The sequence below is a fragment of the Notolabrus celidotus genome, chromosome 12 (genome assembly GCF_009762535.1).
Source record: "Notolabrus celidotus isolate fNotCel1 chromosome 12, fNotCel1.pri, whole genome shotgun sequence".
NCBI classification, from domain to species: Eukaryota; Metazoa; Chordata; class Actinopteri; order Labriformes; family Labridae; genus Notolabrus; species Notolabrus celidotus.
The window spans coordinates 13,452,333-13,479,532 of NC_048283.1; the positions used below are offsets into that span (position 1 = coordinate 13,452,333).

The window sequence follows — 27,200 nt, forward strand, 5'->3', positions numbered from 1 at the left end:
GAAGAGGCGGTGAGCAGAAAACAACACACGGGTAAGAACGAAACAAGACCGAATGACAGAAAGACAATGCTTTTATTCGTCACAGCAGAAGTAACAAAGGATTTGTTTGCAAAATGAAAACAAGATAAAGCAAAATATTACCCAGATGTCAACCTCACCAAACTTTTAAGAAAAAAACAAGTTGATTTGGTGTTTTTACGCTTTTTTATTTCCATTTTTTTTGTAACACACATTTGAGCTGTATTTCTATTTATTTGATTTTCTGACATGTCCTATCACCGGGGAGATTACAGTTTTATTTCCTCACAGAGATAGGTAGCGGAAGAGGTGTTGCCGAGGTAAACAGGTGACACCAAAGTGCAACCGTCTGATAAAAGAAGAGTGTGCAGGAAGCGACATGTTGATGAGGAGAGGCAGTGACTACTGATGGCAGTGTAATCAATAGTCGGGACATGGATTAATGGTGTGAATTGGTGGAACTTTTTAATAAAGAGTGAGTGGACTCAGCAGCCGGTCACTCTGATGTCTGAGGCCTGTTCCCTGAGGCAGGTAAACTGAATAATCTGGATAAATCTGCTGAATTTAAGCTAGAACAGGAGTTCTACTAGACTACAGGTGGCTCTCAGTTTACCAAGCTTTGTTGTCCAGATAAATAACTGGAGCAACTTCTAAGAACAGGCCCATGGTTTATTATATCATTTGATCAAAGGAAGAATCTCCCCTCACCCCAACACCTCATCTGTACATCTGCACCCATGTATTGAACTGTGGATACGGTATATGCAGTCTGAGAGACTTATTTACACTTTTGTCAGTTGTGAAGCGTGCCAGGGCATTTGTAAGAGCTTGGTGGAGTGCAACTATAAATGCTGTCATGTGTGTGTTTGTGTTAGCGACCACATTTCTCAGCCTTCACCCAGAGTGTAGAGCTCCTTTTTGTCTCATTCAGCCACTCTCCGGTAGAAGTAGAGGTATCCCAGGTCTTTGGGAGGTTTCTCAGAAGCACAAACCTTCTGATCGTTGAAGATAACCCACCTGGGAAGCAGAGATCCCTCAGATTAAAACAGAGCACCTTCATTACAGACAGGTTGTGCCTTTTATCACATTTACAGAGTTAAGTGTTTATTCAAATCTACAGATATCTTTCCACCATCTGATATGACACCTACTTTTCCAGATATAAGATCATTCAATGGCGAAATTTAAAGTCATTAAAGTCAGTTTTTTAGGTCTCAAGTTGTATGGATGAAAACAAGATTTAAAAACTGAAATAATTTTTCCCATTAGTACAAACTATTCTAAATATATTTCAATGACAGGTCAATGACGTGATCTGTTTCCCCTTTAGCAGTGATGATAGTTCAGACCAGTAAACCTTGAGTATGGTGCCCCCTGCTGAGGCATCATACAACCAGCTACTTCATTACACTGAAAAACTTTTTTGAGACATGTCATAAATAAATTTGTGACTGAAAAGAGAGAACAAATGATATAATTTGTGAGGCTCTTTCTTTCTACACTTCTACATAGTTATATTTTTAAGGCTGAGACTTCTAGAGATACACAACTGGTCAAAAGTTTTAGAACACCCCAATTTTTACACTATTTTATTGAAATCCAAGCAGTTCACGTCCATTGAATAGCTTTAAATGGTAAAAAAGTAAGTGGTGAACTGCCAGAGGTAAAAAAAAAAAAAAAAAAAAAAGGTAAGATTACCCAAAACTGAAAAAATAATGTACATTTCAGAATTATACAAAAAGGCCTTTTTCAGGGAACAAGAAATTGGTTGCTGTTCTGCAGCAATTGAGGGTAGTCAAGCCTTGAAAGTTGGTGCTACCAATTCTTACAGGTGTCCCAACTGTCCTTGATTATTTCCAAATCCCTGTGACTGCATAAAAGTAGTGTTGGAACATACTGTGGTACCATACCCTTGTGAGCAATATTTGAACAGTCTTGTACTCCAGAAAGTAATGTGTTGCTTTAGAAATGGCAAGAAAAGGGTGCCAAAGGTGGCTACTTCGACGAGTAAGAAATTTAGACTACATTTTGGTTTATGAATTGATTCCATGATTTATTTTTGAAATTCAATTGTTTATTTGTTCAATGTTTTATTCCAGAGCACAAATAAGACATTGAACTGCAGAATTTTCAATAAAAAACTTGAAAAATTGGGGTGTTCTAAAACTTTTGACCAGTGGTGTATATTTTAACAGTGATTTTAAAATACATGTTGAAGCTTCAAACAGAAAAATATCCATCAGTGTAAAAAGTAAACACTTACTGCTGATCCTTCTTGATGTGACAGACGTAGTGGCCGCACATCGTGCTCGTCCCCATGTGACTGATGAACGCTAACAGCTCGTACTCTGCATAAAGACAAAACCACAAGTCATTAAAAACTGAAAAGTATATGTAAATGATAACATGGACAATAATAATACTTTTAATGATACTTTATTTATATAGCACTTTTCAATACAGGTAAAAAAAAGTGCTTCACAGTGGGCAATAAAAACAAGAAGAAGTGCAAGATAATAGAAGATATGAAGGTTAATGATGTCAACATTTCATTTTTCTAAAAGCATCAGTAGGGACACATTCTAAGGGGTAATAGTTTTGACTGCCTCTTCATGACTTACTGCCTTGTCCATCTCTGACGCGTGGCCCAGGCGGAGGATCCCTGCCACCCTCGCTCTCTGCTGCTGAGCGACCACCTTCAGACACATCCATGGACTCCAGGTCGTCCAGGTGGGAGAAGATCCAGTCCACTGCCCGGTCCAGGACATTACTCTATGAAACGAGCATTATTTAAAAGAGGAATTATTACAGAGTTTCAGAAAACTGAGCTTTTGGTCAAATGTAAGACTTTAAGGGTATTTGCGTTGTCCCCACAGTAGAGGTATAATATCCCTGTAAGTTATAAGGCAGAAGAAGACAGCCATCATATCACAGGAACAATACAAAAGAAATAATACATTACTAGGATAGCACTCATGTTTGACGCCCCATTATGTGATGGCTATGTTTGTTTTTAATGACTTGGGTTATGAACCTCAATGAAGCATCTGAAGTGCTGCTAAAGTTCACATTTATAAAGTGCCACATTTGTAATGATGTCATTAAAGTATAACTGCCAACAGTGTAGTCAACAGGGTCCCTTTTTTGCACATAAAACAAGAGAAAGAGGAGAGTCATGCTGCCAGTTTATTTTCTCTGCCTCAACATGATACTGGTACTGCAGCTAATGATGGAACACCAGCAAAGAAGACAAGCTTCACTGGAAGCTTCCCTTCATCATCTGAGGTGAAGGTTTGGGGGTTACAAACTTATACACGCAACTTTAACTGGTTCATGTGTAAAGTGACCCACCGGCGATGAAACTGCAAATGCAATCTGCATGAATGTGGAATCAGCACCTGTCTCAGAAAAAAAGTAACCTGAGCTAGATCAAAAATCCAGAGATTACTGCACCTACAGACTTAAGAAGGGGGTTCTTTGTGTACAAAAGCCATACAGATATTTTAGGGTGGTTTCCAGTTTTTTTCTGCAATACATTGTTCCAAGTTAAGTTTGTTGACATTTAGGCAAAACTGCAGCAGCTATTATTTGGCAAACAAAGCTATGAAACCACCACAAGAATTATAATGATACAGTAATTAAAAAGTAAGACATATCCCTTACCAGCGCTTCTAAGACAGCTTGGCTCAATAAAACTCAAACTGAAATTTTGCCTTCCATTTTTTTTTTTTGAGGAATTAAGGCCTTGGTTAGTCTCCAAGAATCTGGCAGCATGAGTGCCTGAATAAAAAAGGAGCAGCTGTGCCTGTTTTGGCACGGTTTTTACTTTTAGACGAGTGGCAAGTGAAATTAGTCATATCCTCTTTTCCTACAGGACAGAGATTGATGCTAACCGTGGCTCGGAGTGCTTTTGTTGCCTGGTCTCTGCTGAAGCCCATGGATACGATGGTTGCCAGGTGCTCCTCGGAGACGCTCTCTGTGGGTGTGGTCCCAGGGCCGGAGCTGCAGCCTGGCAACACCAGAGGGGCTGAGAAGTCTGCAACCAATCAGATAAGAGGGGAGAACATGAAGGGTGAGCGAGACAGACTGATTGATGATTTCGTTTTTACAGGCGAATTCCCACAGCTCTGCACACCTGGGTCATCCATATGGCTCATTATCCAATTCGTGGCAGCATCGATTCCAGTGTTGCCAGTGTAGTACACCGCTTTCCTGCAGGCCTCCAGAGGAAATCCCATTTCACATAACTGGGACACTGTGGAGTCATCCAGAACTGGAGCTGAGAGAGAGTGAGGAAAAAGTTGAATTACTCTGGGGTACTTTTTGGGAATGTCACTTTTGCTCTTTAAATTTAACAAAAGTTAATAAATAAATAAATAAATAAATAAATAAATAAATAAATAAATAAATAAATAAATAAATAAATAAATAAAATAAACACAGAACTGTCAACTCATAACTCATTTCACATGAAACAAAAGTTCAAAAAAATATGGCAACAGAAGGACGCTGGAAACAGAAAAGGTAGAAAGGAAGAAAAAGATGGAGTAAGGGGCAAATAAGAGCGTCAAAGGGGAAGAAGGAAAAGAGCAGAAAGACAGACAGACTAACACAGCAGTGGGGAGTAGAGCGAGTCGTCCTCCTCGTTGCCATGGAAACCCAGGATACCTTTAACCTCCACATCTGGTGTCATGAGTGGGGGCGGGGCCACCTCTGGTAGAAGCTCCTCTCCTGGCTGTTGGCCGGTTGCACGCAGCGCGCTCAGGTCCAGAGTGTCGGGGACGTCAATGCTCACGTCTGCAAAGAGATTCATCGTCATTTAAAACAACATTCGTCATGAATCTCCCTTCATTAATCACAGTCTAGAATTTTTTATTGTCACACTGTGTTGTGGACAGTCTTCTTACAAATGATCAAAAACACAAGCTGACCTCATAGATGGTAGGAAGATGATTTGTGTTACGGACGTTAAAAAAAGTCTACCAATGCTCAGAGACTCTTAAGTAGCCCTAGAGTGCGATGTAGCCAAGTTCAAGTTTGATGTTACATAATTGTCCTCTGACATGCTGTTACATTCCCCCACTGGTGAATGTCTGGCTGCTAGAATGTATTAATATGCATTGTGTTACTCCTCAGGCTGAGTGGGCCTCAACTGTAGGATCTCCTCCCTCCTGTCATTGGCTGGCGAGTCTGTGAGTCTGCAGCTCATAAAAAGTCTGGAGCTGCACTCCTCGGCCTCTGGGCCACTCATGCTCCCTGATCACACCCAGGAGTGTGTGATGTGCGAGTTATTGTGTCAGCGTTTAGATCATCGCTCTTTTGTGTGCATGCAAGGTAGTGATCCTACTATCAAGCTTCGATAAACAAGGTGTTAGGCTACTGCTTTGAACTACTGGATAGAGAGCACCGGAGAGAAAAGCTGCCATTTTTGTTCCATTTTCTTTTTTTTGTTAATAAAGGAATTCAGTTTGTTTTTGGGAAGGTATTCAAGTATTTCTACTCTGGGCTGGTTAGGTTGCCATAATTTCAGGACTTCAATCTACACATAATCAACTTGTTTTTTAACAAATTCTAAAACAATCTGGAGACAATCAGATTTGTGTTGATTCCCCTGGAAAGAAAATATACTCTTCGCCAAACTAAAAATGAAAGAAATCAAGGAAAAGCCAACTATTGGCACAAATTACTTCCAAAGTAGATGTGTTTTAACCTTGTTGCACTGCAGTGAGGATCAACTTTGTGTATTAACATCTTGCTCAGCTAATAAATGTATTCATCCTGCCTGGGGGTGGGAATCAAAAACCGGATCCGACTTAGAACCGGTTCCAATTGATCAATTCCATCGGAATTGCACATCTCAAATGTTATCGATTCTTCTTAAGGATTAATTTCCCAGCACGACGTCATGTCACGTTGCGGTACATTGCATTACGCCACACACTCTGCGACTCAGAACTCCTTCAACCACGAGGAAATTCAAAGTATTTTCCTCCAGGCTCCAGGGGCCACGTCCGGACTCACAAGGCCGAAAAGGAGGCACCGAGAGTGGATAAAATACATCTGCGATGACCCCCGGAGGAAAAGTGTTTTCCTCTCGAAATTCAGTCTTTTTGTCCAGGCTTGAGGGGCCACGTCTGGACTCATGCGGCTGAGAGGTCAACCTATTGTTCAGTCTTGTGAAGACATAAATTTGGAAAAATTAAACTGGTTCCTTTTGGTGCGGAAGACTGTGTAGAACTACTTTTTTTCCCCTTACAAAAATACTCAGGAATCGTTAGGAGAATTGATAAGGAATTGAATGATAAGCAGAATCCTGCCCCAGTATGTAGTGAAAGCAGGAGGGATTGCAGCAGAGCTTCTGAATTATTGTGTGAATTTTCAACTTTGAGTCTGTTTTGTTAAATGTTGGGGAATTACCTTCCAATTCACCCAAGTACAAGTTGTTCTTGATGGTTTGACCACTAGAGTTATATCACTAGAATAAATTTAACACTAGAAGGTTAACCTTAGACATCAGGCCAGATATAAAAACAACTTTATGAACAACAGTGAGCCTCAACAATATGTATCGTTTATGAATTTTAGGAGTTTTAAGCTTAATCCTTCAGACTGTACGATGGCCTAGAGTGTTAACATTATAAACTTTCATATAAAGCATGAAAGATATTCATCTGTTCAACATAACGTCCTCACTCACCCAGTTTCTTGGGCACCCAGTCGAGGCCAAAGGTGAATTTCTTAATCTGGATGACCAGGTGGTCAGGGAAGGAGGCAAAGCGGGTTGTTCTGACAAATGAGACAAAGACTGGCATTAATAAATACATATTAAGACTTGTTAGAATCAAAAGCTCTTTGTGTGTGTGTGTGTGTGTGTGTGTGTGTGTGTGTGTGTGTGTGTGTGTGTGTGTGTGTGTGTGTGTGTGTGTGTGTGTGTGTGTGTGTGTGTGTGTGTGTGTGTGCACGCGCGCGCGTGCGTGCAAGCGTGTGTGCAAGCGTGTGTGCGTCTCTTCGTACTTGGTAGCAGTAGTCTTAGACTGCACGGCTGAGCTCCAGAAGTCCGTGAGGATTTCTGGTTCGCTGAGAGCCGCCATGCAAGCTGTGAAGGGGATTTGTGCGCGCACTGTAGGGGCTGATGTGTCTCCCTCCTCGCGCCGGCGCTCTGCCTCCTGAAGTTCCTCTGTAAGACAAATATAAGCACATGTTTGTCAAACAAAAACTTGTTCACGACCTTCTTTGAGAATTGATTTAACTCAGAATGAAAGATACTACGTGTCTGTTGGTTGGGGAATCAAGTTTTAATGATTAAAAACAAATACAGGATCATGTCTGACACACGTTCAGAGCCCATGGTGTCACTTAACACATAAAGATCTGTTTACTGTGCAGCCTAAAAGAAGCTGCATTACGGCTTTTGGTCCCTTGAAAACAGCAAATGTAATTCTCTTGGCTCAAATAGATTTTTCTTCTGTAGCATGTTGGTCACAAAACAGTCTGCGACAGTCACATTAGGCATTATATCGTTGTAACCATTCACCTGTGTTTGTAGCCTGGTCCATGGGCACAGGTAGCTGGACGATGTAATCCACCCGCTGTGTGTACTTGGCCTTTTGTGATTGCTGACACACAATCCTCTCCTCCACCAGAAACCTGAAAGCTTCAGAGGGGTTCAACCCAGAGCGACAGTTCCTCTGTGAATAAAAAAAGAATAACAGTATAAAGAAATAGGCTGGGGATAAAAAACAGCAGAGGGATGAGAGCGTTACTTTACCTCCACCATGTTTATGAAGTGCAATAAAAACTCCTGAGCATCCTGTTGTCGATTGGTGGAGAACTCTGGGTGGCCTCGCCCAACAAGTGCTTTGAACATTCTCGGTGCAATGCCAATTTGGTCTCCCTGCAGACAGAGCATAAACATAGATTGTGTGATTTGTCCACAGAAAGGACTAATATTAGCTAGACCACACTCTTTATTATCTCTGAGCTTACATTCCACAGCTACCATGAATTTCTGTCAAGCCTAATATTTGTAAATCCACTACAACAGATTTTTTTCTTCTTACCCTGGGTTCAGTAGAATCATTCTCATCTCCAGGGTCTGGTGCTGGTTTGGAATATTCTCCTGACAACAGACCGTAGCCCAGCTTGGCTCTGTGATAAACAAACAAAGCTGACATCACTGCACATCCAACAATAAACCAGAGTCTCACACAGGAGGAGGATTTGGATATCGGCCTGGATATATTTTTGGCCTCAAATAACATAGTGGAGAATGTTTCCCTATCTCTTGTGGGATTAATTTTTCTGTGCAGCAACAATTGTGGAGATTATTTAGAATAGGGCAACACGCACATAAAAGATCCGGGAAAATTCATTTGTGGTGTGAAATATGTTGGTGATGAAAAAAATAATACTCAGGGACACTGTAGACGTAACCAGACAATGGTTTCACTTTTGTTTTCAGTCTAGATGAGACACAGGAGCGGCTCATTCTTTTGTTGAAGTATCACATTACCTCAATGAAAGTGCTCAACAGGGCGTTACACTGTAAAAAACACGGGTGATATCTGTAGTTCTCTTCTATCCAGGAAGAAAAATATATTTAATAAATATAAATATTAGGGCTGTCGAAATTGACGCAATAATAACGAGTTAATTAAAATTTTCCTTAACGCCACTCATTTATTTGACGCGTGATTAATGCACGCACGTTCTGTGTATGACCCTCGGCCCGCCCCGTAGTTTGGGAAATCAGGAATTGATACAGCAGTAAGATAATATTGTGGATGACAAGAAGAAAATAAATAAAAAGGGCGTTGTGAACTGCAAGTTCAGCTTTAAAGCACTGCCAGATGTCTCTCTGGACAAGACCAAAGTTATCTGCATTTACTGTGACGAAGAAGTTGTGATGCATGAGCTCAATCACTTTGTGTTGAGCTGCTTAAAAAAACAGGATGTTTAGTTAGTTGGATATTACATGGTGGTAGTGTAACGTCGTAACTTGTTTAATCTCTTCGGAACTGTTAAACTTCAACAGTATTAACTAGAAACTTAATTAATTATACTTAAGGGCTGTAGGGAAGAAAGAGCGGGACAACTTCTGCTGTGCGTCGTGATGCCTTTAATGACTCTTCCTCAACATAGGACAACAGCACATCAAACACATGTGACACCTTCACTTCAACTCAAAACCATATCACCCTGAGCAACCTTAAAGAGGCAGTGCAATATATGAAATAGAAGTATTTCAAACTTCATCAAAGAAATTAATGATACAAATATTTAGACCAAAATAAATCTCATCTTACAGAAGTATTACTAAGTAATGTTACATTCAGGTCAAAATGCCCTTTCAGCATCGTTGTGTGGCAATTGTTCTGGACAGTATTTGTCATTGTTTTGGATTGCTGCAATAATAATAAACATGCATTTGCATAAAGCCAGCATATTTGTCCACTCCCATGTTGATAAGAGTATTAAAAACTTGAAAATTATCCGTTGAGGGTAAATTTAGAACAGATAAAAAAATGTGTGATCAATTTGAGATTAATCGCCAGTTAACTAAGGACATCATACGATTAACTGCAATTAAATATTTTAATCTATTGACCGCCCTAATAAATATTTAAACAACGAAAGAAATTTAAACACAGAGCTGCAATGTGCAAGGTCTGCACTCTGCAGCTGGCACACAGGGTATCCTTGTATGTGTTTCTGTGGACAGTTTTTTCATCATGACTCAATGGGGATGACTGCTGATGGATACATGCATGTGGAATTTATGTGGCTTTATTAAACACCATTTTATCATTCTTAAAACTGAGGCATGTTTCCAGCTATCCAATGGTTAGAAGAAGAGAAGAAGAAGAGAACACTCACACTTGGGTTTTGAAGTCCTGGGTTGGGTCGCTTGGGGCTTCATCAATGATCTTGTCGATGTTCGACACGTATCTAGAAGACACAAGTAGAAGGTTTGTCTTCATGTCTTTAACTTTGTCTTTTATAACAGGAAGCAGCATGGTCAACATAACAAGTGGTTGGCGCTAGAGGATGTGGGATAAAAGTAAAAAAGGGTACTGACTTGCTCTGGAAGTCTGGAACAGTGAAGAGCACTTGCATGACAGAGTTGAGGTAGCAGCTGTTGCCCAGGTTTTTCATGCCAGTCAGGCCAGGGCCAAACAAGGGCCGGAGGGTTGTCCCCGACTCCTGAATCACCTCCCACTCCCCTACACGCTGGTTCACAGCAATCTCCAGTTCAGTCATGGTCCGCTCGGTCTAACAGCAGAGGAGGAGAAGAGATAAGAGAAGACAGGATGCAGGGTACAAGCAAAGGGCATTCTACGTGGTAGTTGACATAATTAAAGACAAGTTTTGGGGACTGGCGAGCAAACTTTGCAAATTTCAATTGGAAATGACGGCGGGCAGCTGAGGACAAGATTGCAAAACATATCATCACAACACTAAGTGCTGCATTTAGTCTTCTGCGTGGCTGAAGCACGATTCCTCCACCCCCTGTCTGTGCAGCATCATTATGTGTGTGGAGAAATACATTAGCAATGCAAGAAACAACATTACAGTGCACAGTGAGAGGTGCAGAGATCTTAAACTGTGACAACTGTGGAAGTTTTACTCTGCATTAGAGGAGAAGCAGGTGACAAAGAAATTAATGGCAGCAGGGAATCGGAGCAGAAACAGGTGTGGAGGAAAATAACTTCAGCTGTGGAAAGCAGGCAGATATAATAATGTACCTAAAGTGGTAACAACTAATAAACAGATAGATTTATGAATATATGTTTATGTATGTTTAGGAATGTTTCATATAAAGATCTACTCCAATAAGAGTTAACGATGTGTTGAAAAAACAACAAGAGAGCCAGACTGAACAGTAAAAACACTCAACAATATCAGTTACTGCTGGCTCTCTACCACTGCAGCTGAATTTTAGAATACTTAGAAATATCACATAATCAATGGCTGCTCTCAGGCAGAGGCCGCCGTAAAAGCCTGGATGTCTGCCAACAGGAAAAAGCCTGATATTTCTGACTGTGAGAAGTTGACAGACGTGAGTGTAGTAAATCAATGAGTAAAAAACGTGCCAGATTTGATTTGTATGATTGTAAAAGACAGAAATATATCAAATAAAAAAATACAAATTGTCACTTCATATATCATCATCAAAGAACTCACCTTCTCCATGGTCATCATGTCGATGCCAAAGTGAGATAAGTGCTCTGGTAACTTGGAATCCAGCACCATGTCATCCTCATCATAGGAATACACATCTGGGAAAAAAAAAACAAGTGTGGTATTAGGGTTGCAAAATTCCAGCAATTTTCAAAGATGGAAACTTTCCATGGGAATTAGCATGAATAAAAGGGAATAAACCAGGAATTTACTAAATTGAAGGTTGGCTCTTAATAGAGAACTTAAATATAGTTGGGGAAAATATATTTTAGCATAATCCTGACTAAAACAACCAGATTTCATGCAAGAAGATGCTTTATTTTGGATTTTGAATGGGACTTTTTTGGATGGAGAGGGGCTCTTTTCATTTAACAATTTGGATGGGACTTTGTTGAGATTGCATTTTTGTTAATTTTTTGAATGGGTTGGGTCAGGGGGGATGAGTAATATTAACTCAACATTCATGTTTTTGTTCTTCAATGAAAGAACTGATTGTTCAATAAAATATCTAAAACTTAATAAAGTTCTACTTACAAATAAATCTGTTTTAATTGTATTATTTTGGATGGATGTCTGCTTATAACAAAACAAATATTTATGCTTGGATATGATGTTGTTTTTATTTATTTTATCGTGTTATTTTATTTTATTGTGTTTTAATCCCTCTGTAAAGTAGCCTTGAGTGTTAAGAAAGGTGCTTTTAAATAAAATGTATTATCATTATTATTATACCTTTGCATTAAATTACCCTCAATTCCCATAAATTCCCATAATTCCCATGGCAAGTTTCCAATTTAACTTCCCATGGAAATTTACCAAAAACTTTATGGAAATTTACTGGAAATTTTCCACCCTAGGTGGTATTAAAGTCAATGAAGCACAAACCCACTGACGACAACAACACACACTGTACTGCATTTAGTCCAACCATTTTGCCAATCAGAGCTCTACAGTAGCTAACATTGTGCCCTAAAAGCCCAATTCAAATCCCTTTCGGCTGTCCCTTTGTGTGCTAGCAAAAAAAAAAGACATGTTTTTTTTTTTTAAGTTACAAAACAGGTCTCTGGGACATTATCGGAAACCTTTTCATCTCAGTGGAATGGGGCAGCATGTCAGCGGCTGTGTTTGATTGGCAACAGCCGTACAAGGAACAGGAGCCTAAGTCCTCGCTGTGGCTCAGGCATCTTGGCAGATAGACATGGGCAGACCATGAGTGAAGACAAAGGACTACATCAGCTTCTTAATTAATCTAGGTGATTAAGTAGATACTTTTACATGCTGGTTAATTGTGGTACAGCTCACCAGCTAATTGGCTTTATAGCCTTTGAAGCAGTTTTGACCAGTGCACTCGTTCTGAAGGAAGATTCTGGCACAAAAGCTAACCTGGGTCTTCTGTACAATGTCCGAGGTTTGTGCAGTCTTGCTTACCTGCTCCATCAGGAGTGATGGTACCGAGTTTGACAGCGAGAGGATATCCCGTCTCTTGATAGTGGAGAAGGGCGTGGTTGTTCCCCCCTGAGCCATCAAAATACCGGCGACCACACAGGACTTTGCCGTCCGTCAGGTTCATCCAAATGTTCTCCTGCAGGTCACACACCTCACAACGCCAGCCACTGTGATGAAGAAAGGGAAGAAACACAAACTGAGTGGCTATCACTTTCAAAAGTTTGAAATAACAACAGAATATAAATGGGAGAGGACTACTAAAATAATGGATAAATGGATGCTACATGACGAAGCATTGTCTTTAACACCACTGCATTTTATGTAGTCAATTAAGACAGTTATCACATTTGCAGTTTTGCATGTTATTTCGTCATTTCAGAGCTAAACATGGTAGAAGATGTGTGCATGAGGTCACAAATCTATGATGGGCTGTATGCTGGTTTTACATAAGGCACAGCTGTGTTCTTATGTCTCACCTGGGAGGGATCTTGACTCCGTTGTCTAGCTGTTTAAAACCAGCAGCATGCCGTGACTCCTGTCTCACCTCTCCGTCCCACTGTTGAACTTGTAAGGCATGAGACACTGAATCAGCCGTCATGATACCAGCCATGGACAGGGATACCTTGATGGGAGCAAATGAATTAACAGAAACAAAATCAGACCTAGGTTACAGTTTATTCACTTCAAATTTTTCAATTTCAAATTTCAGCTAGATTTGAAGGTTACAGAATTGAAGATCTTTATATCCCTACATTTACCTATATGTATGTGACTAGATATTCTGAAATTAAGGAATGCGTCTGAAATATGGTGTTGATGTTAGAACTTTTTAATGGTCTGTGAAGACTGTCTGTATGACTTTATGTATTTTTTCTATATCCTTCTTTTGCTATTTATTTCCTAGTTAGAATAATGTGTGTATGTATGTGTATGCATTCGTATGCATGTGTGTGCATATGTGTGTTTGTATGTATCTGTATTTCTATTTATTTTGTTACTTCTCTTCGTTTATTTTGTCATTTAAAATTATATTTCACCTAAAATTTTCTTCACGTTTTCTATTAATTTATATATCTGTTTATTTTATTCATTTTATTTTTAATATTATTAATTATATTTTATTTCATTTCACATGTCTGAGCCCCTGTTTGACTGCATTTGTTTTGTCTTGTTGTTACATCAAAAAAGTTACAAATAAAATATATTTTTTAAAAAATTCTGTTCCACTCTGTCTCTATTTCTATTTCTATTTCTCTCTCTCTCTCTCTCTCTCAAAGATGTGACTGAGTGTCAGACTGTGCTGCTTAACTTTATGTGCCACAGAAATCAATAGGTCGAAATTATGATCAAATTCATACTTTGCTCCTTTCTTGAAAATGCATTAGAGTAACATTCCAGTCATTTTGTACAATGCTACACTAACTATACAATACCAAGGCTACTAATTTGCAGCGTTCAAAAAGTCTTGTGCTGAAACAGAAGTTTACAGAGTAACAACATTTCTTTTGCAAGAAAAAATAAAGACACAAACAGATTTCTTACACGCTCTTTCACAACGTCAGGCATGGTAGCGAGGTCATCCGATGTCACTTCCTGTCTGTCAGGTAAAATGACCACCTTGACATCCTCTTCATACATCTCCTGGTCCACATCAAAACCTCCTTCGATCCCTAAAGAGAGCAGAAACAAGAGGTAAGGTAGACATAGATCTTCAAAAGAAAACAACTGCATACTCTTTATATATTCCTGCTCTCTCATCATGACCTCACCTATAGCCAATCTGGTGGGCTTTTTCTTAGGTGGGTGTCCAGATCCAGAGTTGTTGTCTTCTTCCTTCTTTGAAGATCAAGCAGAATCAATGAGTTTTGACATTGGTTAGTCTGAAATGTTTAGAGGTGGTTTTTAGTGTCATGTGTAAAGAATAGTCCATTCACCTTGGCCTTGCGAGTCCGGGTGATATGAAAGTAAGCCCTCTGGCCAGTGCGAGCATGATGCCTGTCCACATACTTACTCCCAAAGCCCAAGAAACTGTTCATGCACACATACAGGCCTCCCTCGCTTTCCTGTAAACAGAACAAAAGCAATGGTAAATATAACAAAATGTATTTTTCTATTTCCAGTATGACACAACACAAGTTGGAGAACTGTGGAGGCAATGTAGACAGGGGCGTCGTGGTGGGGGGAAAAGTGGGACTGACTACTCAGGGCCCAAGTGGGGAGAGGGGCCCTTAATGATCCTGAAATAAAATGTGTTTTCTACTACGCTTTTCTTTTGTTTTGTTATAACTGCAATAAGATCACTAAAATTGTCTGAATAAATAAACAAACATTCAGAATTCATTTCTGGAATTTCTTTGCAGCTCCGTGAGATGCGCAGCTCATGCTTAAAGTGGGTAATTGAAAGTAAGCACTAGTATAACGCTAGAAAATAGTGAATAAGGGAGTAGGATTTGATAAGCTTTAACTTCTTCCTACTCCTTTTCGCACATTTAAAGTAAATGTTTCAGTGTTTGCTGATGGAACTGATTGATTTTGTTTCTTTTGTATAACTATTTCTTATTTTTTTCTTGTATGTTTTTTATAACTATTTCTTCTTTTCTACTTGTATGTTTTTTTCTATTTTACTTTTACATGATCGAAATAAAAACATCAAATCAAATCAATTGTCATATTTTCACAGCATCAAGTGTGGCTGAATCTGATTGAAAGTAAACTGTAGGTTTTTAGAGTTTTATTTGAATTCATGTGGTTAGATTATACCAAATAATGCCCCCTTGTTGTTAAACAACAAGTCACTTGGCTTAAAATAATCTTGTTCAAAGAGGTGGACAGTGTGAAGGTCAATACTGTGCAGTTACATATGGAGAAATTGTAAATAATAATAATGATATGTAGCTTAGATTTGTGTCAGTTAACCAGGATAGTTTTATATTTTTGATGAATGCAAATAAACCAGTATTATAGCAGCAGTGTTATATTTTGTATGGTTGGCTGTGGTGATGGGGCCCACTGAGATATCTTTACCCTGGATGAAGACATCTTAACCCTGATGTTAACATGTCACATCATCTGTTATGATCAGTCCAGCTAGCTCTCCTGCCAGTCGGCTAACGGCTGCGATTCAGCTTTTTGATTGGTTAGAGAAGATTCATTAAAAACAGGAAATCTCTATTTTAAGATGGGTGTATTGTGTGATATGTTACGTTAAAAATATCAATACTACAATCACACAACCCCAGCTGTGAGCAGCCAACGATAACTCCCTTGTTAGTTTGACAGCAGCCCTGTTTCCCTAACATGCTAACAAGCTAGAGAAGCTAAGTTTCCATTACCGTGCACTATTAGCTTAGCTTCAATCTTCAAGCTTCAAGCTAGCATGCTAGTTAGTTCTAACGTCTAGGAAGCTTTTGCGTTTAAGTGAGACAGCACCGACACAGCGTTATTATACAAACACAGATGTTAGAGAATAAGAGAGAAAATAATAATGTTTTTTTGTTTTTTGATTTAGAAAAAGGGACGATGGCTCACCGGCGAGGAAAATGACAAGGCGCATTCGTCTTTGTGGACACGGTCCCCGGGCTTCGGAACCCGAATTGTGGACAAAGCCGACATCAAAACCTCACCAACATCTGCCATGACAAGCTAGCTAGCTTCGTCTATCAATGGGACACTTGCTCCTTTGACTTTGGACCCCCAGCCTCTTAGTTCCCCAGTTTGTAGTGTGCCCGTTGTTTAGCCCGTCTTCAGCTGTAGTCTGTTTGGTTGAATGAATCATGAGATGCTACCTTGTGTTGAGGGAAGGCCGACCGAACTAGAGATGTGACGTTCAATAACGAGTCGGTCTTTTGAACGACTCTTTTAAGTGAACGATGAAAACCGATTCGCAGTTGCGAGCCGTTCATTTGGGAGCCGTTTTTATACTGATTGCCCACCCTGTAGTGGTGGGCAGTGTTGGGCAAGTTACTTCTAAAATGTAATACATTACTGTAATTTCGTTACTTTTGTAGCGCGTTACTCCCAACACTGGTAGTGGGCGTATTGATTCTGTGGCATCGAGATATTGATACTCCCACGCTACTCATTTGAGGATCGATTACTCTAAAAAAAAAAAATAGCTATACTAATTAATAAATGCAAAATTAAAGCATGCGTCCCTTCTGATTCTTATAGGGTACCTCACTCCAAAGTTTTGTACCAACACAACCCGATATATTTTTCAAGCGTAAATAAATTATGGCAAGGTGTAGTTTGTGCTGTAAAAATATACAACACTGCAGCAACACAAGCAACCTTTTCAGACACTAAAAACAGTGCATCCCGAGGCTTACTTCAAAGAGGGAAAATATATATTATATTTTAATGAATGTTTATGTTAATCATTTATTATTTGTGTTTTTCTAAATTTATTTCATTGTTTAAAAAAAGGCCACCAAAGTGCCCCATGAGTCTTTTGCTCACACTTATTGTCTACATTTTGTTATTGTTTACATTGTTTTGATGTGGATTCGAGTCAAGGAGCTGAGCTCCTGTTTGTAAAGTAGTTCAGGTGTAGAAACACCAGGTGGGGTAGTACAATTTTGCATTCACATTTATACAATGTCCTAATTTTGATTCTAGTTGTATTTATATTTTTTATATACATAAATATTTATTCTTATTTATCATTTTCATATATTTTTTCATGCATGGAAGTTATCTGTAGCCTGTGTAGTTTTTATAGTCCAACAAAGTTTTTTTGGTGAGGGAAAATTCAAAATAGTGATCTCACTGTCGAAGCATGGGGATATAGCACCATCTTATGAAATGTTTAAAATGCCAAATGAAATTATAATAAATATTTCAGAATAATTCGCACCAATAGAGTATATATATTGGTGGGATGTGTAAATTTGAATTATCCTGATCCAAATCTCATAACTGCTACCAGTGATTGTTTCCTTGATAAAAACAAGCTACCTCTGGTTGACTTCTAAAAAATAGATAAATATAACAATGAGCCAAAGAGCCAGTCTTTTGAACGGCTCTTTGAAAGGAACGGCTCCTCAAGATCCGGTTCCCTTCAAAGAGCCATAAATCCCATCTCTAGACCAAACTCAGTAGCCCGCACGCCGAGGGGCTGTGGCTCGTTACCGTAATCTCTAGACTATCAGAGCCGCACTGATGTTGTTGTGCAGTGAATGAACATTTAAATCGCAATAAATTAATCTAATTCAAATCTTTGGTTATTTGTACATGTGGAGGATCGATATGTATACCACGAATTTACATAATACTCTCGACAAGTGATCCACTAAGTATATTATTACCTATTTTAGATATATTACGCTAACGACAGCTGACTTTAACCACAGGCTTCCTCTTGTGGTGAAGTATGTGTACTGCAACTAGAACTGCACAACAACCACAACACACATCTAACTTCACTTAGCTCCTAAAGGACATTAGTGGAAAAAAGATATTAGGAATAAAATGAAAACGTGTTGACAAGAATCAGTAGTGAAAACTGAATACATAAAAGAATCTTACTTAATCTGGAGAGAACTTTCCAGATGGCATTCCGCTCTCTCTGAATATTTTCCTAGTCCCTCCTCTTCTCCCAACTCCGACTCCTCCACGGGGTTTGTTTCAAGAACCATGGCGCTGAACTCCTTCCATATCACTGTATACGTGGCGTTTAATTTCGTTACTGCAGCATTACTTAGTTTTACCTTTGCAGCCTCGGGCAGCGGTAGCTCTAATATCCTGTCACTCTTGCAGCCGTATGACTTTTTGTATTACAGTGGAGTACGCTCATATTTTGGAGAGGAGTGGGTGAAGGCTGCAGAGCTGCTGGAGAAATCCATCGCCACCAAGGAATCCCTTTTGAAAGCCCGCAGACAGTGTCATAAAGACTGTGTGTCAGCTGGGAAAGAGGCTCTCATTAAACTGGGTGAGTTGTGTTTGATCAGATATTGTATAGTTTTTGCATGGGTGATCTTGCACGAGATCAGTGGTGTGGTTCTGTTGTTATCTTATCCACTAACTCCTCAATCTATCCATAAGACCCATGAATGAATTAAATTCACATCTCAAAAACACAAGTTTGGACACTGTAATGCTTGACTTTCCTAACCCTAACACCAATGCTTATGGTCCTCAATGAGTTCTCATTGTGACCTTTCTAATGAAGTCAGGTTTACTTATAGACCATCAAATCTATACTGTATAGCAGGCGTTCCCAAACTGTTCAGCCCACGACCCCCAAAATATAGGTGCCAAAGACTTGTGACCCCTACTGTCCCTCATACTTCATTTACTTCAACTTCAAAATTAGTTTACCTACATAATTAACTGTTAGCTAACCCTAACCCTAACTTTAGGAGTCATCTGGCAAAAAGAAAGGCAGAAAACTAATGAAGTGTACTTTTTGTAGGGCTTTATTTAAAATGTAACTACATTTTTTTGTCAACATTTTTACAATAATGGGTAAAATAAGCACATTTAGATTACTTTAAAAAAATAAAAAAATCTTGAAGACATCACCCGACCCTCCATTGGTGTCCCACGACCCACACTTTGGGAACCCCTGCTGTACAGGGTAATGTGTGCAGCAATTGTCAGCATAACCATTCAACAAAAGTGAGTTTCTCCTTCTTGTGCTGACCCACAATTTTTGCATTTATTGAAGTAATCAAAAATTCAAGAAAAAGGCTTACCCATTGCTTTAGATTTTCAGATTCAGCCTAACTTTTGTGTTTTCTAGCAATGGGACTGGTAGTTAGCTAGAATCCCTGTTACTCGGTAGAAAAAATATGACCATAACTAACTTTCAGCTTCTCTGATTCTCATTAAGTAAGTGTTAGACTCACAATGAATAATTTCTAGCCAAACAGAAATATAAACAAGGAAGGAACTGGTTTAATGATATACTATCGTTATTGAGGGATACAAATTTCAAACACAAGAGACTGCATATACTTCAAATGTTGACATTGCATCAACAGCATTTTTATTTAGACATCATTATTATGCATAATTGACAGACTGTTTAATGGTTTATTTAAAACCTCACCACTCCTTCATGTTTTCTCTGTTGTTAGACTCTGAAAAGGGGAGTCTGTGGGACCTCTGGGCATTGGACTGGGTGCAGCAGAGGGCTGAATGTATGAAGTTCTGCATCGGACGCTCAGTCACACCTGCAGGACAGCTCCCTGTTTCTAGTGACATAGAGTATGAATTCGGTAGTCGCAACCCTTACAACTTTCTGCAGGTCACATACTACAAGGTAAACTATTCCTCAAGCAGCCATCAAGAGAAATACTCTTTATTTTCAATACTGCAGTTAGACTTAGGGGCAAACAGCCTGATGTCAGTGATGTGGTTCTCCAGCCCTGAAAATAATTCATGTCACAGCTGTCTTTGAGAAACTTCATCCACACTTTCCTCTCTTTGCATGCCAGCTGGAAAAGTTGCAGAAAGCAGCATCAGCAGCTCATACCTATTTTGTGGCCAACCCCAGTCACCTCGAGATGAGGAACAACATTGAGAAGTACAGACGGATGGAGGGAGTGACAGAAGAGGCCTTCCAGGACAGAGAGATTGAAAATGAGAGACACTGGGTGAGTAAAGAAGAATTAAGTTGCATCAAGTGTTTTTGCATTTGCTGCTGCAAATAACCAGAAATCATGTAGTTTACTGTCAGTAGTAATTCAGTTTATATACATTTAAAGCTGAAGGGAAGATGGGAGAAACATATTCAAATATTGAGAGTTAATTTTTCATTGACAAACTGTTCTTAACCCTCCTGTTATGTTTGTTTATCTGGGACAGCAATAATGTTCCTGGGTCAATTTGACCCGGGGCATATTAAATTATCCAAAAGTATCAGATCCCCCAAAAATCCCAATACACATTTTTTTAAATCTAAATTTTAACTCCATTACTAACCATTAAAATTGTATTCAAGATTTATTCCATTGGTGTTCTCTAATTCCTAGATCATGGTTCAATAAGGAGAACTCTGTTTTCATTAAAATTCATGTTAAAACTTTTTTAAATTTTCATTGGAAAGCCCTAAATATAAATACAATAGTTTTACATGACAAAGATTTTTGTTTATTTTATGTTACATTTTGAATTTTATTTTTTTAGGAAGTGATGTTGATAAATTAACAAGAGACCTCTTCTGTCAGATGCTGCCCAGATTTTTATGCTGCATTTAGCTGGTTTGGAAGGCATATATTGCCTAAAATAGACTTTAAAAATAGTCAATTTGACCAGCAACATAACAAGAGGGTTAAGAAAAGGTTTAACATTTAGATCATATGTTGCAGTTAAAGGTTCAGGGCTGATCTATTGGTTCAGCATCAACACTATGGCATGCCTAAGACATAAACAGTTTTATGTGACTGCACAGGAGAAATGTTTTGAGGAATGAGTTTGGAAATAGAGCCACAGCCTGAGGGACTGAATACCTTCTGCTCACCTTCACGTTCTCTTAACCCCAACACAATCAAAGCTTGATTTTAGTACTTGAAGACTACTTTCTACATTAGTTATTTTGTCTAGTCAGGAACACTCCTCATAACATGAAGAGGCTTGTTTAAACTTGGCTTATGGTCCATAAAACTGCATGTACTCTTATCTAAGAAGTTCTCTGAAACTGCATTTATCTTTCTTATATTTAAGCTAGGCTAGCAGAGTCTTTTTTTTATATGTTTTCTGTTTCTTTCTTTACTCATCTTCAACTTCAGGTCCTGTATGACTCTGCAATGCAGTATGAGGTCTCCTCTGACTGGGTGCAGGCTGCAGAGAAATGGAAAGCATGTGTGAATGAAACCCTGCGGCAGATGGAGGAGTGCAGGGTGCAGTGTGAGGCGGCCTCTCAGCGGCTACCAGAGGACAGGGGAGTGGACAGTGTTGACGGCGTGTTTGAGAAAGCTGCAGGTAAAATAAAAATACAGAAGCTGAAGTTTTCTGCAGAAAGAAAATAAAAAGTACCTGAAGTCACTGAGATTTCTCTCTGTCTAGCTCTCTCCCTCTCCCTGCTCTCATGCCGGCAGTCCTGCGTGACTCAGATAGCCACAAGGCCCGGGAGGATTTCTGCACAGGAGGATTTCCTGCCTTCACAGCTGGAGCATCTGCATATTGCACAATTTAAAGGTAGCTTATCAATGCTATGACACATTTGTGTGTGTATGTATGTGTGTGAGTATTATTCCAATTTCATTTTGAACCCTTGAGTTCCACTTTTCAGAATTAGTATCAGTTTATTATCACTTCCATGTACACGTAGCATACATTTTCCCTTCTTGTACTCCTTCTTTCCCACAGCTGGTGATATTAGTGGAGCAGTGCAGACTCTTTCCTCTCTTCTTCTGTTCTACCCCTCTGACAAGGACTCATTAGACAACCAGCAGCTCTACTATGAGACACTAGGGGGAGACACAGAGTCACAAGGCACACAACCTGCTCAGGTACCACTTAACAGCCATTATATTTAAATCACAAATATGGTGGCTAGAATCGCAGTTATTATTATCATTTGTTTGAAAGCAGATTCAGAAATGAATCGGGAAAAACACCATATTTTAAACGGCAACTTTATTATGTTTGTATTTGTTTTATAGGAAATTGTCACATATATCAGTCAGTCTTTGCAAGAGAAAAAGCTACTGTATTTCGGTATGGAGAACCTAGACTTCAGTTTCATCGACCCGGTAAGTGCTGCAACAAATTCACTCTTGTCGACCAACAACAAAGACTGTACAAATGTACTGTTTTCTCTCTATTCAGGATCTCTGGACTCCAGAAGATGTTGTGCCTGAATCACTGAGAGATGTCTGGAGGTAAGACAGAAGAAAGGAAATCAACTTTTCCCAAAAGTGTATGAGAAGTCAACTCATTGTTTTTTTTTTTGTTTTTTTTCAGAGCTGAAAAACAGAAAATTAACAAGAAAATCAGTGAGGTAGAGCAGCAGGAAGAAGTGGATGACAGTGGGTTTTATGCAGGTAAGATCCTCTTGTTGAAGTAAGATAAGATAGGATAAGATACTCCTTTGTTCATCCCGCAACAGGGAAATTCACAGAGTTACAGCAGCAAACAAGAAGGTGTACCGTAAAAGAATTCCAACAAGAATATACATGTACAGTACTTTTTTTTTTTTTTTTAAGTAAAAAGTTTACTAGTTTCTTCTCTTCTCTTTTCTTATTTCTTCTCTCTCCAGGTGGACCAATCCCTCAGGTAGGTGTGACCATCACCATGGACAATGAGTTACTTAATGGCACCAACCGCGTTGTGTTGGATGGGGTCATGACGGAGAAGGAGTGTGACAGGATCCTGCAGTTAGCAGCAGTAAGTCCAGATTCTTCCAACTCCAGCTCTCTCAGATAGATACCCACTGTCCTCATGTACAGTCATTTCATCTTGTCTTCTTGTAGACCGCAGGATCTTTAGGAGATGGTTACCGGGGACGACGGTCCCCACACACTCCTCATGAGACGTTTGAGGGCCTAACTGTCCTCAGAGCTGTAAAGGTTAGTGAGCAGGGTAGAATGGAAGCAATGAGAATGCAGATTTCAAAACAATTTTACGGGTCATCAACTATCAGATTAAGTGCTGAACATTTTTATCCTAAAAAAAAATACAGTTTAATAAGATATAAAAGGATAATGTATTGCGAGCCAATGGTTATACAAAAAAGAAACCCAACAGGAGGAGACAACATCTCCGCATGAAGCAAAGGGGTCTTGTGCAATTCTGACCAATTAGAATCAAGATTTTAACGTAATAAGCAGAGTTAAATCATTTATTAACAATAGGATATGATATGATGCAGTGCCCTAGATATGATATGATAAAACACGATCAATTATACAATACGATATAATATAATATGTTACAATCATAGACTGTATAAATAATGGACGTAGTATCCGTGACGTCACCCATCTGTTCGTGAGCGCTGTTTTGAAGCCAATCGACGGCGGCAGCCATATTGGAAATGCGGAACTCAACCAGGCAGAGTGTGACGTACAGAGGCGGAGTTTGAGCCTCCTAGCCAACAGCTCTGTGTTCCCGTCCGGGAGTCAAGTCAGTCATGTCCTTATTTGGGAAAAAACTCGTAATCTTAATATCTTCTGAACCGTCACGCTAGAAATAAATTCACCCCCCGTACAGTGTGTGCCGATAGAGAAATTAGCTACGTGGAGCCACGTCGTTTTTTGAACCAGGCTGTAAACATGTTTATTAATGCTGCAAAAATCGTCTTTTTTGAATTGGTGTGTATGTGGTTTCCGGTGTTTCTGCAGCCAGCCTCAAGCGGATTCTCGATGAATTGCAGTTTATAACACTTCCGAATGGGCTTCATATTTTGAGACCAGAGGTTGCCGCTTGGTTACAATACAGTATATTACTGTGTTATGATCAGATACAACATAATACAATATGACATATGATTTAATTTGATACAACAGGACAAGACACAACACAGTGCTATATGATACAATACGATACACTTAATTGTCCCCTTGGAAGTTGGTCTTTACTTCACTATGACAGTTAATTTAATGTATTGGGTTGCCGTAAAAAAATCTCAGGGGGACAATCCCCAGGCTTTGAGTAACACTGATCACCAGGATTTACTATATTCTGACATTGGAGACTGAACAACTACTTAATAAAAAGACAAATAACCTGTAAATAAATATGAGCCAAAAGAAAACAAAGATGAGTGTGCATCGTTGAAAAGAACAAGCATCATATCATCTTGCTGTACAGTGGTGATCTCGTGTTTTAAAGTAATAAGTATGAAGTTTATGTTTATGAGGGTTTTTCACATAATCTTCATTTCTTTGGCAGCTGGCTCAAGAGGGCCTGGTGAACCAGTCAGACGCCAAACTGTTCCATGAGTTGGGCGAAAGAGCACAAAACCTGCTGCACTCCTACTTCAGGAGCCCCTCAGGACTCTTTGTCTCCTTCACACACCTGGTCTGCCGCAGTGCTGTCGCAGGTAATGCAACTATTATTTAAATCCTCCTGGAGGGGGATCATTATTACTTAGTGTAAGGAATGCAAAAGGGCTGACCAGGAGGAAAAAACAACTACACAGGCTCACAGACTTTTATACATTGAACCTTAATGAGTATGTCTAAGTAGTGGTGTGTGTTTGATCGACTGTCAGGTGATCAGGAGGGCAGGCTGGACTTGTCTCATCCTGTCCATGTTGACAACTGTCTCCTCGAGCCAGAGACCAAGCAGTGCTGGAGGGAACCGCCAGCATTCACACACAGAGACCTCAGGTACACATAAATAATCAGCCAGTGAAAGCAGGCAAAAAACAAAAGCCAAGGTTATAGTGCCAATGCTGTTAAAAACAGAAGAAGCCTTGAGATTTTTTAACTTATATTTTGATCTTCTTTTTTCCTCCCACAGCGCTGTTCTCTACCTGAATGATAACTTTGATGGTGGAGAGTTGTTCTTCACCAACAGGGATGCAAAGACAGTAACCGTGAGTGCATTTCAAACCTAAGTGTGAAGTTTTATCTGATGTTTCTTTATCTTAGCTTCCATAATACAGCTTTTTGAATCTGTTCCTCTTTGCCCTTCCCCTTCATGTCCCCAGGCTCGAGTAAAACCAAGCTGCGGTAGACTGGTGGGCTTCCCCTCAGGTCCAGTAAACCCACACGGTGTTACTGCAGTGACAAAAGGCCGCCGCTGTGCGTTGGCCCTCTGGTTCACAAAGGAGAAGATCTACAGGGACATGGTGAGCATTATGACAAGCACAGCATTCACCCTTCTCCTCGTGTCTCACCTGTCTCCTGAGGTCATGTGATTGTTGATGCCGTGACATCGGTGTTGGATAATGAGGCCAGCTGGAGTGTGATGCAAATCTGGTGGTTGCTGTCATGTTTAGGCATCCACAGTGCTCAGTCTGTGATAGTGTATATCTCCACTGCAAAGATCACTCAAGAACCACAATTTGATATATTTAAATGATGTCATCATTACATAAGAATTAGATTTTGGAGCAAAACTGTTGGGAATCTTGTTTTTAATAATACTTTAAATATAAGTATCTCCTTCCTAAAGTGGCTCAGTAAAATAAATGGACCGCTTAAAATCTACAGTCTTATATTCATAAAAAAGAACCAATTAAAGCCTCCTCTTTATTGTCACCTACTATAGAAAAAAATGACTTTCAAGTATTTGTCCAAAAAATATATAAAGTAAGATGACAATTAGGAACCAAACTTGCTGCTCGGGTCATAGAGGCCAGAGAAATCAGTATTTCACCTGACATTGCTCTGCTTTTGTTTCCCTCCCTCAGGAGCGAGAGGAGGTAGAGGCCATGTGGGCTGCCGATGGACATAGTGTGGCGAAAAAGGACGAGGAGAAGGCAGAGGGCACCACCGCCAGGAACGCTCGGAGCCAGGCATCAAAGGAGAGAGGCAGAGGGGGGAGAGACAGGGTGACGGGAGGCAAAGATGAGTTGTGAGAGGAAAAACACAAACCTGACAGACTGAAACACACGAACAGGACAACACTCTCATCTGTGTCCACCCCCACTAGAGGACCATTTCACCTTCTAACCATGAACGCTTCACTGTCATGACTTGTGATTTTTTTCGCCCCACACATTCATCTTGCTGCCTTTTCTTTATGTAAAGCTGCCTGCACATGTGTATATACAATATTTATACTGTATATGATGAAGGTAAGTGAGGGGACACTCTCTCAAATGTCAGTTCCTGCTTATATTTTTGCAGCTTTAATGACCAATATCATTTTTTAACTGAAGAGATTACGAGAAAAATAAATGTGATTCTTAAACAATTTAGCTTTGTACTTTATTCTGTATCCACAGATGCAAATCGCTAAAAAAGTATGAGGAAAAAAAAGAGGACAAAAGAGGCATACAAGGGAAAGCAGGGCTGCTTAATCTATTAAATGATCAGCTCACACCCTTTGTAGCAGTAGGCTGCTTATGAAAAAAAACTGATGTTTTAATCTTTTCTCACTGTGCTCCTGTCTTTTTAAGAGTAGAAATGTGTGATAAATATGAGATTTGATTTTAATACAGAAGTAGAGGACTACAAAAGTAGTTACATTGTTGTAGAGCATGAGAAAGTACAGTACACGGCAGAAGAGTGAACAGAGAGAGAGAGGTAGACAGGAGGGAGAAAGGATAGAAATAGAGAGATTACTGTTAATCCCTCATAAATGAGTGCATTTGTTTATGAAGCTTAAAAAATCTCCCATTTAGAATATGGAATATTAATCCAGCCAGAGATCATTTAATCATTCATGTTGACCGGACTGACACTCTACCACCTTATCCTACCCATTACAACCAGTGCCCCCACTCAACCCCCCTTCTTTAGTACCATGCAGTGCATTAGGTACCGAGTCAAGTACTGTTTATGGCCCATATTAACACTCTCACTCCCCCCCACCCCCCCACCCCCCCCCCCCACCCCCCCCCCGCCCCGTGTGATAATCCCACCCTCTGCTACAGAACTGGGTCGGTCGGCCTTGGTTTTAACCTTTTTTCTCCCTCACACGCTGAAACCACGCTG

General features: G+C 39.7%; 2 protein-coding genes across 3 annotated transcripts; one reads left to right on the top strand and one right to left on the bottom strand.

Annotated features, from left to right (window-relative positions):
• Window positions 1–185: 185 nt before the first annotated feature.
• usp5 (ubiquitin specific peptidase 5 (isopeptidase T)) lies at window positions 186–16,671 on the bottom strand. 2 transcript variants are annotated; one of them, XM_034697229.1, is made up of 20 exons: window positions 16,174–16,671; window positions 14,580–14,708; window positions 14,415–14,481; window positions 14,188–14,315; window positions 13,122–13,267; window positions 12,628–12,812; window positions 11,203–11,297; window positions 10,097–10,290; window positions 9,895–9,966; window positions 8,079–8,166; window positions 7,787–7,912; window positions 7,553–7,706; window positions 7,033–7,195; window positions 6,716–6,804; window positions 4,687–4,815; window positions 4,154–4,297; window positions 3,912–4,054; window positions 2,640–2,790; window positions 2,282–2,366; window positions 186–1,035 (listed from the first exon to the last, which is right to left on the bottom strand). In XM_034697229.1, the coding sequence occupies exons 1-20, from the start codon at window positions 16,279–16,281 to the stop codon at window positions 942–944; spliced, it is 2,490 nt and encodes an 829-aa protein (XP_034553120.1). In that variant the 5' UTR covers window positions 16,282–16,671; the 3' UTR covers window positions 186–941. The 2 variants fall into 2 exon arrangements, with proteins under 2 accessions (XP_034553120.1, XP_034553119.1); XM_034697228.1 differs by having other exon boundaries at window positions 14,415–14,478; window positions 16,174–16,505.
• Window positions 16,672–17,997: 1,326 nt separating this feature from the next.
• Window positions 17,998–26,459, top strand: p3h3 (prolyl 3-hydroxylase 3). Its single transcript, XM_034697234.1, has 16 exons — window positions 17,998–18,574; window positions 19,725–19,909; window positions 20,085–20,243; window positions 21,378–21,570; window positions 21,655–21,786; window positions 21,958–22,100; window positions 22,254–22,343; window positions 22,420–22,472; window positions 22,555–22,634; window positions 22,850–22,977; window positions 23,064–23,159; window positions 24,484–24,634; window positions 24,806–24,923; window positions 25,057–25,132; window positions 25,247–25,387; window positions 25,952–26,459. The coding sequence occupies exons 1-16, from the start codon at window positions 18,280–18,282 to the stop codon at window positions 26,117–26,119; spliced, it is 2,208 nt and encodes a 735-aa protein (XP_034553125.1). The 5' UTR covers window positions 17,998–18,279; the 3' UTR covers window positions 26,120–26,459.
• Window positions 26,460–27,200: the final 741 nt, after the last annotated feature.

Bases quoted from the DNA above. Each gene is read 5' to 3' on its own strand.
- p3h3 (XM_034697234.1), top strand. From the start codon at position 18,280: ATGGCGCTGAACTCCTTCCATATCACTGTATACGTGGCGTTTAATTTC. The intron at 18,575-19,724 runs GTGAGTTGTGTT...CTCTGTTGTTAG, and splicing joins AGAGGCTCTCATTAAACTGG to ACTCTGAAAAGGGGAGTCTG. The intron at 22,635-22,849 runs GTAAGATCCTCT...TTCTCTCTCCAG, and splicing joins TGACAGTGGGTTTTATGCAG to GTGGACCAATCCCTCAGGTA.
- usp5 (XM_034697229.1), bottom strand. From the start codon at position 16,281: ATGGCAGATGTTGGTGAGGTTTTGATGTCGGCTTTGTCCACAATTCGG. The intron at 7,913-8,078 runs GTAAGAAGAAAA...CTCTGTCTGCAG, and splicing joins ATGATTCTACTGAACCCAGG to GGAGACCAAATTGGCATTGC. The intron at 1,036-2,281 runs GTAAGTGTTTAC...TCTGCTTCCCAG, and splicing joins CACATCAAGAAGGATCAGCA to GTGGGTTATCTTCAACGATC.